The following is a 15,593-nucleotide window of genomic DNA, read 5'->3' as shown; positions in this document are numbered from 1 at the left end:
TACTATTTAAGTTAGAATTTAATAAAATAATATTCATTAAATATAAATAAAGTTTCAGAATTTAATTTTAATATGCAAAATAATTTTATAATTTTTATCTATTAAAGAGTTATTATTCAACCAAATTTAATAAATTTTGGTGGAAAACATTAAAATCCACGTATTAAGATGAGAAATAATAAATTAAGGTTATGATCAACCACTTCTCACTATTAGAAATTAAAATCTTTAAATTAGAATAATGTTGTGGATATCTATATTAGAAATACTAGGAGGCTAAATAATTTTGAAAAGTCCAATTAAATGGTCTCTTTTTTTATCTAATTTTTTTCCTTTTTCTTTTACCTTTCTCCTCCTTAGTTATCATCATCATCACAGCAAAGAAAAATAATTTAGTACATCAATTTTGATACATAATACAAAATTTTAATACACATCACATAAATTTTTAAAGCACAATATACTCATAACATAGACTCATTCGCTCCCTTTTCTTCTTTTATACATGTGTAGCAAAATTACCGAGCATATAAATTTTGGTAAACAGCGTATTTTTAAATGATCACATATTTAAAAAATTGACTCACAAAAATTTCTATATTATATCAATAATTTTCTATGTTTTTAACCAAAATTTGTGTGTTATGTTAATTAAAAAAATACAAAGAAAAAAAATGTGTAGGCATAATATATAAATAAGTTTTGTTGGACATATTAAAAAAAATACTTGTGTTGTGTACATGTAGGATCATTGGAGATATATTCTTAGGAAACAATACTTAGTCACGTGAACATGTTCGATTAATAACAAATTTTGTAACTCATGAAGCTTTCACTAGTTTCTAATAACTATAATTTAACTTACCTTTCTAACTTAGTTATAGGCTATAAATAAGCTAATTAGTTTAATTACAGCTAAAAAGGTATTCTATGTTATTCACTTGTCATTCTCGTACCCCTTATAAATATTGAACCTCTTGCTGCCTAATTTTTAGCTACTCAAATATCGAAGCCCTTTCCATTTCAAAACTCTTGCATTCTAGAATTCTAAAAAAATATATTGAATCACTTTAGATCATTCCTTTTGGTTCTCAAATTTTTTTAAGGGAGTTAATTAATATAAAGACACTAGATAGTATCTACTAATCAATAAAATAATGTTGTCTAGAAAGGCTAGTAAGGACTCTCATGGCCAAGACTCTTCTTATTTTCAAGGATGGCAAGAGTATGAGAAAAATCCTTATCATCCCATTCAAAATCCAATGGGAATCATTCAGATGGGACTTGCAGAGAATCAGGTTAGTTTTTTATTTATTACATGGATATTTATGTTTGAGATTTTTTTTTAATTTCCACAATAATAATAAATATATAAATATATTGTTTCAACATCAAGCTATGCATGTCTAACTGATTGACAACTTTTGTAGCTTTCATTTGACCTTCTTGAATCTTGGCTCCGAAGAAACTCTAATACAATGGCATTGAAGAAAGATGGAGTTTCTGCATTTAAAGATCTTGCTTTGTTTCAGGATTACCATGGTTTGCCAGCTTTCAAAGAAGTAAGATATGATTTTTCAAGCTAATTTATTAAAAAAAGGAAGAGAAGCTCTTGTTTCATTTATATATTTTGTTTGCAATATATAGAGATATTTATCCAAAAGAAGATAAATTTTTCAAATGAAAAGCTTAATGCTCTATCTATTTATGATTTAAGGAAAAAATACATAGGACTATATGACTTCAATAATTAAAACCGTCCAACTGTTGGATGCTAGGAGTGTATATATGCATATGAAGTCAACTAAGAATAGCATTCTCTTTTTTAATTTTATAGAAATAATTCTATACGGTATCTTTTTTAGTCATAAAAAAAAATTTTGAGAGCATAATTTATTTATATCACAAGGTATTATTATTAATTAGAAAAACACGAATTTTTCTTTAATTTTCAATCTTTTAAAAAATTTATTATTTAATTAATTTAAATACTCACTCTCAGTATTAATTGGTTAAAAAATCAACATACCGTTATTAATTACTTTTGGTAAAATTTTGTTGTAGGCGTTAGTGAACTTTATGACAAGCATGAGAGGAAACAAAATCAAATATAGTTCAGACAAGCTTGTTCTCACAGCTGGAGCAACCGCTGCAAATGAAATTCTCATGTTTTGTCTGACTGACCCTGGCCAAGCCTTCATCCTCCCCACACCCTATTATCCTGGGTATAGCTTCCTTCCATTTTAAATGAATAATTGAAGCATCACATATATAGAGTAAACTATTAAAAAAAAGCAAAACTATTAATAAAGAAGTAAAGTAAATATCACAACTCTTGCTAATAATATTAGTGTATCAATAATCAGATAAATATTGATTTACTGTTTTATTTATTAAATATATGTAAAATTAAAAAAATAAAATTAGTTAAAATAACTAATAGTTCGTAATGTATGTTAGCCTAAAAATTTATTGGCACATATTATACAATACATATGTATTCATGCTTTTTTTTACATCGGTTAAACTTAATTATAAAAATGACTTCTTTGTCTAGTATTTTTTTTGTTAAACAAAAGACATCCTTCAAATTATAACCTGTGTCTATGTTTCAAATAACGATTATTATATGTGTACATTAAAATCAATTATCAAAATTAATTATCAGTATAAAAATATATGTATGGAATATAAATATATATTAAAAATAAATTAAACCACAATTATACATAAATACATTGGTAACTAATTTTATTAACTGATTTTTTAGTACGAATAGCATTTTTGTTCAAATTATATAAAAGGCAGATAAGATGTTGAAGATGTAATTGGGTGGCTCGCATGCAGGTTCGATAGAGATCTGAAATGGCGAACCGGGGCTGAGATTGTTCCAATGCATTGCTCAAGCTCAAATGGTTTTAGAATCACTCGTTGCGCCTTAGAACAAGCCTATCAATTAGGCCAAGAATTGAACCTCAAGATCAAAGGAGTACTAGTGACTAACCCCTCAAATCCACTAGGCACCACAATGACCAAAACAGAACTGAACCACTTGCTCGATTTCGCAATCGACAAGAACATTCACATAGTAAGCGACGAAATCTATTCAGGCACCGTCTTCGACTGCTCCTCCACCACCGGTTTCACAAGCATCATGGAAGTGCTGAACGAGAGAAACAACAATAATTATAATAACATTAGGAACCATGTTCACATGGTGTATAGTCTCTCAAAGGACTTAGGTCTCCCTGGGTTTAGAGTAGGTTTGATTTACTCAAACAATGAAAAAGTTATCGCCGCAGCCACAAAGATGTCAAGCTTTGCACTTGTTTCGTCACAAACTCAATTCATGCTTTCAAACTTGCTATCCGACGCTAAGTTCATTAAGAAATACATGGTGGAGAACCAGAGGAGGTTGAAGAGGCGCAAGGACATGCTTGTGCGTGGATTAAGGAAGGCAGGGATATCGTGTTTAAGGAGCAATGCTGGATTGTTCTGTTGGGTGGACATGAGGCACTTGTTGAGTTCAGATTCGTTTGAAGCGGAGAAGGAACTTTGGAAGAGGATTGTGTGTGAGGTTGGTTTGAACATATCACCAGGGTCTTCTTGTCATTGCTCTCAGCCAGGGTGGTTTAGAATTTGTTTTGCTAACATCTCCGAAGATGCATTGCACCTTGCCATGCACAGGATGAAGGTCTTCACAAGCTCAATCTTCTCTGTTCGATTTCCCATCATCATGATGAGAAAGAAATCATTTTAAGATTTTCCTAAAAATATATTGTACTATGTACTCTCTTCATCAGCTACCATTAATAAAATATGTTTTTTATTTATATATTTTATAATATTTTTTTCTTAAAAACACAAATTCACATGTATAATCATATATAACTAATGTACCTGAAATATTGATCTTCTTCGTGTAAAGTTCAGCTAAGAAACTAATTTTTTTTGGATTAATATCAACTCATTTTAAAAAAAAATTATTTTAAATCCTAACCTTTTTAAAAATAAGAGTTAAAAAAATAAATTAAAGAATTCTCTCTTCTCATCCTTGCTTGCTCGTAAACAGGACAAACAGAACAAAAAAGATTAAAAAGAGAGAAGAAAAACACTCTCATCAATAATCAATAATCAACAACAACAATCATTCACATATAACCAAACATAACACCTTTTTTTTTAATTTGCAAACTGCAGTGTCAGAGCTAAAGTACGTAAGAGAAAATTGGTGAATCAAATTGTGATTGAGCTGAAGTTGAAAAAAAAAAGTGTTAATAGAGACATCTACCACCCTTTCGCTTGTATCGGTGTGGTTAGGTTCCGAGACAGCCAAACAATTCGAAGCTCTCACTTTGGCATGGCTCAAGAAGAAGGGAAACAGGGTTTTATGCTAATCATTGGCTACGCATAGTGATTATTTGATATAATTTGAACTCCAGCACAAATCCAATATTGCAATTTGCAAACAAAAGTAAACATATGATTTTCCGTTTTCTTATTTGCAAACAACAGAAGATTGAATAGAAAAAGGAGAAGAAGAATAGCACGGTGTCGGCGACTACGCCTTAACAAGAATCTACTGTCCGGTGTCACCATGGTCATCGACGAGATTAGGAGGTGCAGTGGTGGCAGCAGCTTCTCAGACGAGCAAAGACAGAAATAGAGAGCTCAGCAGCAACATCAAACCTCCTCACCGCCATAATTTCCTTCAACTTTTTCTTCCTCCCATCGTTTTCTCTCTCGTTTTTTTCTATGATATGCTTCTCTCTCTATTTGCGCCGCATTCTCTCATATTCCATCGTTGAAGGCGACAACATCAATGACTCCTTACTTCGTTGGCATCGTGGTCTTCTTCTCCCACTTCCGTCTTCTTCTTCTTATTGGCTAAAAAATTTAGATATAGTTATACTTCCTAGCAATTTTTGTGATTGTTAGCCATCAAGTGGCATTAATGATGATTTGATGGTGTGAGATTGGTGTGAGATTTCATCGAATGACTCACATTTTTCTGCTGGTTACGCCAAAATTCAATAAAACTGGCCCCCTAGACTTTTCCGTGGGAAATTTAAAAAATTTGGAGTACACAAATCAGATCCTTCTATTTGTATTTAAAAAATTTAAAAAATATTCGATATGTGTATTTCAATTTTTTTAAATTTTTTAAACACAAATCGAAAGGTTTGAATATAAAAATCGGACAGTCTAATTTCTGTATCTTTTACAAATTCGACAATCCGATTTTTACAATTCAAAAAAATATTATTGTTAATCTAATCTTAACAATAAAAATGTGTATTGCGGTCGGGGTTAGAAAAATAAAATTTTATAAAAAAATGAATAAAATAGTCTAAAAATAATATTATTTTAACAAAAATAATTTTAAAATTAAAAAAAATTGATTTCAAACTTTAAAAATTTATTTATTTTTTCTACTAACTTTTTAACTTTAGAATAACTGTATAACTACCTAAAAAAATATAGGAAGATAATGAATTTAGTGAATAATAATAATAATAATAATAATAATAATAATAATAATAATAATAATAATAATAATAATAATATGAATGTGAGAATTATGCATGAGCATAGGTATGCATGAAAAAGGTATATGATGGCATACTGGCATGGATTGATTGGGTGATGGCCGCGTGGGCAACAGGATACGTTTCTACTTTCTAGCGCTATTTGCATATCCTCTATGGCTGCATGCAGATGCGACCTTTCATGCGATTTCATTCCCTCACCCTCACCCTCCTCCTCCTCTTCCCCTCTCACACAAAATCAGATTAAATTAAATCCCGCGAATACTGAAATTAGGGTTTTCAATTTTCTTCATACATTGTTATTGATTATTCATCCCTATATGTGCAGGTACTTGTCTTCTATTCCCAATGTTAATTATTTCATGCGTACGTGAAACAATCATCTTTTAAATAACGTTGTTTAGTTTTCATCAGGCGTCCCAGAATCCCAGAAGTACGTTGTTCCAACTTCATGGGAATGTTTGTCGTGCACTTTCCATGATGAGTGCAAGATGAGTGGATGCCGCATATACAGGACTTTACAGGTGAAGCAGAGCATCAAGATCTTTGTTTTGAGACACATTAATTAATTGCAATGTTTGGTTGTATGAGAAGAGATGGACATCAATGGTCTTCTAACATCAACTGGAATAAATATTGGTCTATGCGTGGGGCTGTTTTCACTATATTCAGTGTTAAGGAAACAACCAAGCAATGTTAATGTGTACTTTGGAAGAAGGCTTGCATCTCGGCGTTTAAGACATGTTGATATCTTGGAGAGATTTGTGCCTTCCCCAACATGGGTCAAGAAAGCATGGGAAACAACTCAAGATGATATTCTCACTATTGGTGGCTTGGATGCTGTTGCTTTCAGTAGGATGCTTGTCTTTAGGTAATAAAGAAAAGTATAGGTAGACAATGAAAATATTAAATAATATGAACAATAAATATGTTGGATGTTCAATTCAATATTAAAATTTTGTAATCTAGGAATGTAGTGTGTTTTTATTTTATTGGACCAATTTTAGGCTCATTATTCACATTGTTCACAAAAACTATTGACTATCTAGCAAAGTCCTTAACGAAATTCAAAAATCTTATATATTCTCAATCTCCCTTAATTAACTGTTATTTTTCATCTTCTTCTACAGTATTCGAATGTTTTCTGTTGCTACTGTCATCTGCTTTGTTCTGGTGCTTCCAGTTAACTACCATGGTCGGGAGAGACTCTATAAGAATATACCTTTGGAGTCATTGGAAGCATTTACCATTGAGAATGTCAAGCAAGGATCCAGATGGTATCACCTTTTTCACTTACAAAGAAAGAATTGAATCTGCCACTGAGAAAAACATTTCTTATTCTTTTATTTCATTTCAGGCTTTGGGCTCATTGTCTTGCATTATACATTATAACTATAACAGCCTGTACTCTTCTATACTTTGTAAGGACTTAATTAATTACCTGCATCATTTACTTGTCTGCAATAGTATAAAGAGAAACTATTTTGTTGATATCAGGATTTATTTGTGTTCATCAGGAATATAGGCACCTTACTGACTTGCGGTTAATACATATTATTGGGTCAGCTCCAAATCCAAGTCAATTTGCAATTCTGGTCCGAGGAATACCCTGGTCTCAAGAAAGCACATATTGTGACACAGTGAAAAAGTTTTTTTCATATTATTATGAATCAACATATTTGTCTCATCAAATGGTGTACAACTCTGGTGTAGTTCAGAAATTGAAGGTCTTGCATGCTTTTAAATTTTGTAGGCTATTTAGCATTATATATTTTCGAGTAAATATCTTTTAGGTCTCTAAACATTTGTTTTAAGGATGAAGTATCTTTTTACGGTTCGAAAATTCCTTAACCGGTTTCTAATTAATAATTAGTCTAAATAGTTCTTATTATTGGTCTTATTACAACAACCACTTAAATCAATAATAGGAGTAGCTTAGACCAATTATTTAAAAAGTTAGAAACCAATTAGGAATTTTCTAATGGTAAAAAAATACTGTCTTTTGAACAAATGCTAAATTGAGAAGATATTTACTCTGTTTTCTCTTTAATTTGTTCATAAACATTTTTTTTTCTCCCCTTCTCTCTCTCTTAATCATCATCTTTCTCCAGGATAACGCAAAACATATGTGTAAGGTGCTTAGTCGTTCGATGACTCGTTGTGGGCACGGGTTCAGCCATTGCTGCTTCTGTGGAGGATTTAAAAATTCTATTGATTTTGCGATGCGCTACAATGACATAGAAACAGATTCAAGAAAGGTTTTGAAATGAATTCAATATTCTTATGAAAGCATATAAGCTTAGCCTCTTGTTTAATGTTTTATTCATTCTGATGCCACATATGATAACTAATTAATACAGGAATCAGGGACTGCTTTTGTATATTTTAAGACTCGGTATGCTGCTTATGTTGCTGCCCAAAATCTTCAAACCTCACATCCTATGTTATGGGTGACAGACTTAGCCCCCGAACCAAACGATGTTTATTGGTCCAACCTTTGCATACCATATAGGCAAATCTGGCTCCGTAGGATATCCACATTCGGTGCTGCTGTCACTTTCATGATTGTGTTCATTATACCTGTCACCTTCGCACAAGGCTTGACTCAACTAGACAAGCTTGAGAAAATGTTCCCTTTTCTAACAAGAGTACTAACACAGTAAGATATAGATAGATAGAGTAGTTGCATATTAACGAGTAGTTGCATATTAACAAAAATGAAAATACAGTTTGTTAGTTCGCTATAAATTGGACCACTATACATGCTTCTTATTTCTTTTTTGTTTCCTAGGAAATTTATGAATCAACTGGTGACCGGTTACCTACCAAGTGTTATTTTGGTTTTGTTTTTGTTGGCTGTTCCACCGGTGATGATGCTATTGTCAACAATGGAGGGGCATATTTCACGCAGTATAAGGAAGAAGAGTGCATGCCTCAAAGTTTTGTTTTTCACAATCTGGAATGTGTTTTTTGTTAATGTTTTTGCTGGCTCTGTTATCAGCCAGCTCTCAGTGTTTGCCAGTGTATCAGAATTACCTGCCCAACTTGCCAAGGCAGTCCCGGTGCAGGTGATTACTTTAGTTTGCTTCTAACTGTTCTATGATTAAACTAGTAATGCTAGGGAACCAACATTATAGCAGCTAATTTCAGCCAACGTTATAAACAAGTCCAATACGAAGCCCACTAAATATGAATTTTTGTTGAGTTTGGATCTCAGATACTTTTTCTAATTGAGTTTGTTAAAGTTAATTGTGATGCAAGCTTGTATCTGGATTCAAATTTAGCGGAGTTTAGGTGTATTATTAGAGATTTTAAGGGATGTTGGATCTCGGGCTGTTCTGGAAGCATTTCTCCTAATCTATCATCAGTTTTGAATTATTTGCTGCTTGAAGGGGGTTGATTTTGGCTTGGGATTGCGGTTTGAAAGATATTATATGTGAAACAAATTGTTTTGACATTCTACCCCTCATGCATGATCTTACTAGTAGATATTCATCTGAAGTAACAGATTTGGCTTGTTCACGTTGAGTGGGTATCTCGGGAAGTAAATAGAGCTGCAGATTGGATGACTAGATATGGTGCCAAGAGTAACTCTAATTCTAAGCCTTGTGTTAATCTCCAGCAAATCATTCGCTCGGATATAAGATAATATTTGCTTTGTTTCTTTGACATTGGTTGCAATATTAGTAGTGTAAAATTGGCTCTTAAGACTTTGTCTTGTTAAATAGGCACCTTAATTAACCAGCATGCATGTTGCAGGCTACTTACTTCACAACATATGTATTATCATCTGGATGGGCAAGTCTGGCATGTGAAATCATGCAGGTGTGTCCTCTTTTCTACAACCTGTTCCGGAGATACATTCTGAGGAGTAAGGATGATTCAGAAGAAGGCACTCTCACTTTTCCATATCATACCGAAGTTCCAAGGGTCTTACTCTTCGGATTCCTTGGCTTCACCTGCTCTATTCTTGCTCCATTAATATTGCCCTTCTTACTCTTCTACTTTTCCCTTGCATACCTCGTTTACCGCAACCAGGTTAATTACTTAGCTTCAAACTTCAACCTACCCTTCTCTTAATTATTTGCTAGCTAATTAAACTTGTTTGTTTTTATTTTTAGATTCTGAATGTGTATGTTACAAAATATGATGGTGGGGGAAAGCTATGGCCCATTGCTCACAACTCAGTGATATTTTCATTGATCGTGTCTCAAATTATTGCACTCGGTGTGTTTGGACTAAAGCGATCAACAGTTTCATCTGGGTTTATCATTCCACTTTTGATCGGTACCATTCTATTTCACATATATTGTAATCAGAGATTTCATCCTGCATTCAAGAACCTTGCAACACAGGTAAAGCCTCTGTTTCTTGCCCTCTGATTTCTCTCACTCAGGCATAATGCATTGGTGGAAACTTAGGTGCAGTCGACTTTACGTGAAATTAATATTTAAGAGCCGTTAGATAATTTTACTTATTTGACTAAATTTTTATCTAACGTCTCTCAGATATCAACTTCACGTGAAGTTGACTTTCATCTAATGCATTCATTATGCATGCGCACGTGTTAGTTACAACATGTTTTTGTATTATGTATGTCTTAGGTTCTTATTGACATGGACCGTAGAGATCAGCATTTAGGAAAGATGGAAGAGATCTATGAACAAGTGCATTCATTCTATTGCCAGTTTCCCACTCGATCTGCTTCTAGTTCTGAACGATCTGCCGGAAGCTATCGAGGGATGACCTCAGACCATGTTTCGCCCGCTCCAGAAACTCTGGATGCAGGTTTATTTCCGCGTAATGCTAGAGAGACAATAATACCAAATTATCTTCTTTAATTTAGCATCTATAATTTTATATATGTAACACTTATAATTACATGTTTATTACATTTGAAATTTGTTATTTATTTTAACAATAATTTAAAAATATAAAATAACAAACATTAAAAAAACTAAACAAAACAGTAAGTTATGACTTCCTGTAGTTCCAAATTATACCTCCAAACATTATTCTTATTTCCTTAGCTTTTAAGTTATTGTTTTCAATCTCAAGCAGTATTAATATATTACTAATTAATAACATGACTATATATATATGCTTTTATCTTCAGACAACGACGGCATTGATATTAATATCCAAAGACAGAGAGACATGGCATGGCCACTTGGTGATCTAGTTTAGTGCTTGCATTGGCGGCAAGTGACGGAGTTCTTAATTAGAATTAGGGTTGTAGATATGACTTGTGAGATACTGAGATTAATGGTGGATGAAGATAGTCAAAGATTAAAATGAGTATAAGCTAAGCCAAGAAGAAAATAGCTGGAAATGGAAAGTAGTTAAATGTGCATTTTTATCCTTGTGCAATGTAAACGTACATCCCGCTATAACAATTTATACCTGAATGCGTTTAAAATGAGTATAAATAATTTTATAATTATTAAATATGTTATTTTTATGAATTATTGAATTTTATTAAGTAAATATTAAAAATTGTTTAAAAAAACATTGATAAAATTTAATAAATATAAAATATATTAACACATAATTCTTTTATTTAGATACATTAATTTTTTAATAAACTTAAAAAGTAAAGCCACGGTTATTTTAAAATAGAAAAAGTAAATAATTATTTTTTTGATAAACAACTGGAAATACCTTGTTGGACATCAACGGCTAAATTGATCACTCCGCAATTTGATGGCATGAGACCAAAGGTCTAGAAGAGTGTAAATTCCTCTTACTTGGAGGTAGAGATCCACCACAGTTTTAAATCAGTCTCTATTTCAATAATTACAAAGCCAAAATTTAAAGTAAGAGAAGGGTTAAAGTTCGATTTTGGTCTTAATGTAGGGGTCGAAAATTTGTTTCGTCCTCAACTTTTTTTTTACTACAAAATGATTCCCAAAATTTCAGTTTGTTTTAAAATCGTTCTTTTTACCAATTTTATTTTTTTATTACCAAATTATCCCTCATTAAAAAATTATAAAATAAAATAAATATAAAATAAATAAAACAAAAAAGAAAGAAAGGGATACAGAGAGAATGTCCAGATCAACCGCGACCCTCTCCCCTCCTTCTCTTCTTCCCTGTCTCGGATCTCCTCGAATCAGAGCTCACCGCCGTTGAGCCACTCCTGCTTCACCATGGCGCAGCAACGTGGAGCCTCCCCTGGATTTAAATTTTCTGTTAAAAAAAAAGAAAAAGGGTTACATGGGAGAAGGAATCAGGGGCGGGTGAAGAGGAAAGAGGAAAGGGGAAGGGGAAAGAACGCAGCTGCCGCCACTGCCGCCTGTCCTCTCCCCTCACCGCTCGCTGTTGTTCTTCCTTACTCGCCGCTCTCCTTGCTGCTCTCCTCGCCGCTCATCACTGCTCCCCTTCTCCTCCTTCTCCTCCTCCTCCTCCTCCTTCTTCCCTTCTTTGTGAACTGAATTTCTTATTTGTTTGTGGAATTTGTTGTAGAATATATTCTGATTTGGAATATCTAATTTTTGTTGTGGAATTTCTTATTCTGATTTTTGTTGTAGAATTTTTTTGCTTGTAGAATATTGAGTTTGTCTATTAATGATATGGGTTTTGGATATGTTGATGTTGCTGCAATGTCATGCTATGTTGATTAGGTGAATTTCTGCTTTTGATTTGGCTTGAATTTGGAATTTTGATGCTGCTTAGATCCATTATTGTTCTTCTGCGTTTGTGCAACTGCTTATGGTTAATATTGAGGAAGAAGATGGGTGTTGAGGAAGAAGAGGTGAGGGAGGAGTATTTTCGTCCGACGGACGATTTTAAAATAAACTGAAACTTTAGGGACCATTTTGTAGCAAAAAAAAAGTTGGGGACGAAACAAATTTTCAACCCCTACGTTAGGGACCAAAATCGAACTTAACCCTAAGACGAATATCCTAATGCTCGACTTGAGTGATAGTGCATAAACCAATGTTGGTACTTGGCACTGAAACAAGTAACAAACCTGCTCAATCCCTTATAATTCCACCATAGGTTGCTTTCCCGTCTTTGGTGGTAGAGCCATCTGATTTTAGTTTGACAAAATTTTGTACAGGAAAATGCCAACAGATCTATCTTTTCTTAAAGATGCTAACTTTCTTCCTAGTTCTAAAGAATTTAATTTGGGTAAGGTCACAATCTTTACTATAAAAAAACGTTAAGTATCATCAGATTTATCGTAAAATTGAATTTGACGGTATAAATAGCGCCGAAAATTATTTATTAGCGAATTATTTCGTCGATTTTGTAATAACTTTGTTGAGACTAAGTTGCTGATTACTGTCGGATTATTCCGATGAAAACTTTGGCACCATATTATATGTTCGTAGCGCTCAATTATCATCGGATTTGTCTACCGGTAAATCCGATGGTAGTTTTTTTCCACAATTAGTAGTCAAATTAAAATTCTTGTTAACATAATTAAGGCCGAAATTCAAAATTACCTGAAATCAACTAATGATTTTATTAAATATCAATTGTCTGAATACAATAAAATGTCATAGAAGTAGAATACAATAAAATAGACAAAATAAATTAAATCCCTAAACCCTACAAATCCCGCTAATCGTCATCGTCTTTCCCTCCTCAGGCGGCGGATAGATGCTGATGTCAGTGCCCTACCAGCAGCGCCGCTGAGTCCAGCGCGCATCTGCTCGTTGTACACTTCCATAAACTCTCGCAAACACTCTAGCCGCTCAAGCTTCTCCGTCATCTGTGAGTTGATGGCTGCGGTATTTTTCATGCGTGCAAGAAGCTCGTTGTACCTCTACTCAGACTGCTGAGTTTGTTGGTAAAGCTCCTGTATGATCTTCTGCACCTCCTCCCTCAAGTCGACAACATTTGCAGGATCGGCAGAACTGATGGCAGAGCCAGACACAGATGAAGCCACCAATGTGGAGGCCATTGGCGAAGAACGACCCAAACCCGAAGACATGATTTTTGTGGGATTCAGAGGCGGTCTCGCGCCAAACCCTATCAGGATCTACTACTGAGGTATTGGAGTCGGGGTCATCGTTCCCAGTAGGCGGCTGAGGTTGTTGGGTTGCGGCCTCCAAGGCTCCAATCTCTATGTGTAGTCCTCCTTTCTAACACACGTTGTGATTAGGATAATAGTTAATTGACTTTAAACTGAATATATTTCAAACTCAGAATTAATTAAAACTCACATAATGAGCCGCAGACCGCTCATCAGCAAATCTCTCCTTATTAGCTTTCAAAGTATGGGTATACTTGAATGTCTCTGCCAGTGTCGCCTCATGATCCAACGTCTTAGACTACACATATCGAAATCAACAAAATAAACAAATCAAGAAACAACTAATTCAAGTAATAATTAACAAACATAGTGAACTACTTACCAGCCTAAGCTTTGTCTTCATGAAGATCGCCGACCCATCCGTATACTTCGACGACCTCGGCAAAGCCCTATTAGCGATGTTCGTCAGACGGCGACGCTTGAACCCCTCATCAGTTTTAAAATGGGTATCCAGTTCCTTCTTGATAGATGGACGGATCCTTGTTGTTAGGTGGTCGCACCCTTGACGAATATCACTCATCATCTGCTGAAGTTGTTTAGCTGTCCGGTAGTCATAGATCTTCCCGATCATGAGATTATGTTCCGTATTCCATAAGAATTTCAATTGAACAAAGTGATTCAATAACATTAATTAGTCAAAATAAAATACAGTTCAAATACAGTTAATTCAACAACATTGGGTTTTTACCATTCACTTCTGAAACTATCGCTCTCTGTTCTCATCAGGGATCTTTGTATATTTCAGCCACGGATGGTCGTACATTGACTTAATCACTTCGAAGATCTCCTGTGTACATGCATTGTTGTTCGGTGCAAACCTATCAAGAAAAAACGTAAGATTAACAAACACATAAAAACACATAAACCTTATCTGTATAAAAGACATTAAAATATTAATAACTCACACCTGCATGCCATCAGGCCAAATCCGAATCCGTATGACAGAAGGTGGTGGAGGGGCATCCTATTGGGACGCATTAGATGAATTACCCACTGCGGGATCTATCGCTGGATCTGTTAGGAGCGTAGCAGAAAGATGCATGTAGTTTGGGTTTAGGATCATGATGAACTGGTGGACTGTTGGACCAGTCTGTGACGTCACAAGGGTCGACGGGATAGTCGGGGTAGAGAGCAATGACTGAACAGTCCCTGGAGATTTGGTGGAAACCTTCTCTCTACCACGACCACAAGACCCGCTCAATCAACCTCTGCTACCTGTCGTCATGCCTGTAAGGAGAATATATTATTAACACTAACAAGCATATATATTACACAAATCCTTCAACATTTACATTATTTCAAAAAAAAATTTGATATAACCTCCCCTAAAATTGGACATGTATCTACATTTACGGTTCCCACAAATCCAACCAACCTTAATATGCAACATCGCTCAACAAAACTCAATTAAGTTCACAACCTATCCACCAGAATATATTAACTTATATATACATTTAAAAGGCAACATTCTCATTAATTCATAGAAGTTATTACATATAAATAAGAGTATACAATATAACATGCACTTTTACTTAGCAAATACATATATTTATCTCTATTTAGAACCATAGTGCTAAATTTAAAGTTCGATTAGCGCTCATGTAAATTTACTTGAAAGTGCATCTTAATTATTGATATCAACCTTATCTTACTCTTAAATCCTAAAGTAGCATATGATAACCAAATTCTAAATTCTAAATTAACATATAACTAAATCCTAAATTAACAATTAACTTAATCCTAAATCCTAAACTAGCATATAATAATCAAATTCTAAATCCTAAATTAACATATAACTGAATCCTAAATTAACAATTAACTTAACCCTAAATCCTAAATTAGCATATAATAATCAAATTCTAAATTCTAAATTAACTTAAACAAAGAAAAAAAGTGACCATAAAATCTGAGGAGTGAACAGAGGAAGAAAAACTCAGAGGAGGAAGATACAGTGATGATACTGGACGGCGACGGCAGCACACGAACACACACACACATAC

General features: G+C 33.8%; 1 protein-coding gene and 1 pseudogene across 1 annotated transcript; both read left to right on the top strand.

Annotated features, from left to right (window-relative positions):
* Positions 1-1,157: 1,157 nt before the first annotated feature.
* On the top strand, positions 1,158-3,760 carry LOC107461133 (1-aminocyclopropane-1-carboxylate synthase 3-like). The gene is made up of 4 exons (XM_016079598.3): positions 1,158-1,298; positions 1,431-1,562; positions 2,065-2,225; positions 2,848-3,760. The coding sequence occupies exons 1-4, from the start codon at positions 1,158-1,160 to the stop codon at positions 3,758-3,760; spliced, it is 1,347 nt and encodes a 448-aa protein (XP_015935084.1).
* Positions 3,761-6,145: 2,385 nt separating this feature from the next.
* On the top strand, positions 6,146-10,736 carry LOC107461134 (CSC1-like protein RXW8; annotated as a pseudogene).
* Positions 10,737-15,593: the final 4,857 nt, after the last annotated feature.

Source organism: Arachis duranensis, chromosome 8 (assembly GCF_000817695.3).
Source record: "Arachis duranensis cultivar V14167 chromosome 8, aradu.V14167.gnm2.J7QH, whole genome shotgun sequence".
NCBI lineage: Eukaryota > Viridiplantae > Streptophyta > Magnoliopsida > Fabales > Fabaceae > Arachis > Arachis duranensis.
This window is presented reverse-complemented; position numbering and strand designations above follow the sequence as displayed.

Coding starts and splice junctions, on each gene's coding strand:
- LOC107461133 (XM_016079598.3), top strand. CDS start 1,158: ATGTTGTCTAGAAAGGCTAGTAAGGACTCTCATGGCCAAGACTCTTCT. Junction 1,299..1,430: donor TGGGACTTGCAGAGAATCAG/GTTAGTTTTTTA, acceptor CAACTTTTGTAG/CTTTCATTTGACCTTCTTGA. Junction 1,563..2,064: donor GTTTGCCAGCTTTCAAAGAA/GTAAGATATGAT, acceptor ATTTTGTTGTAG/GCGTTAGTGAACTTTATGAC.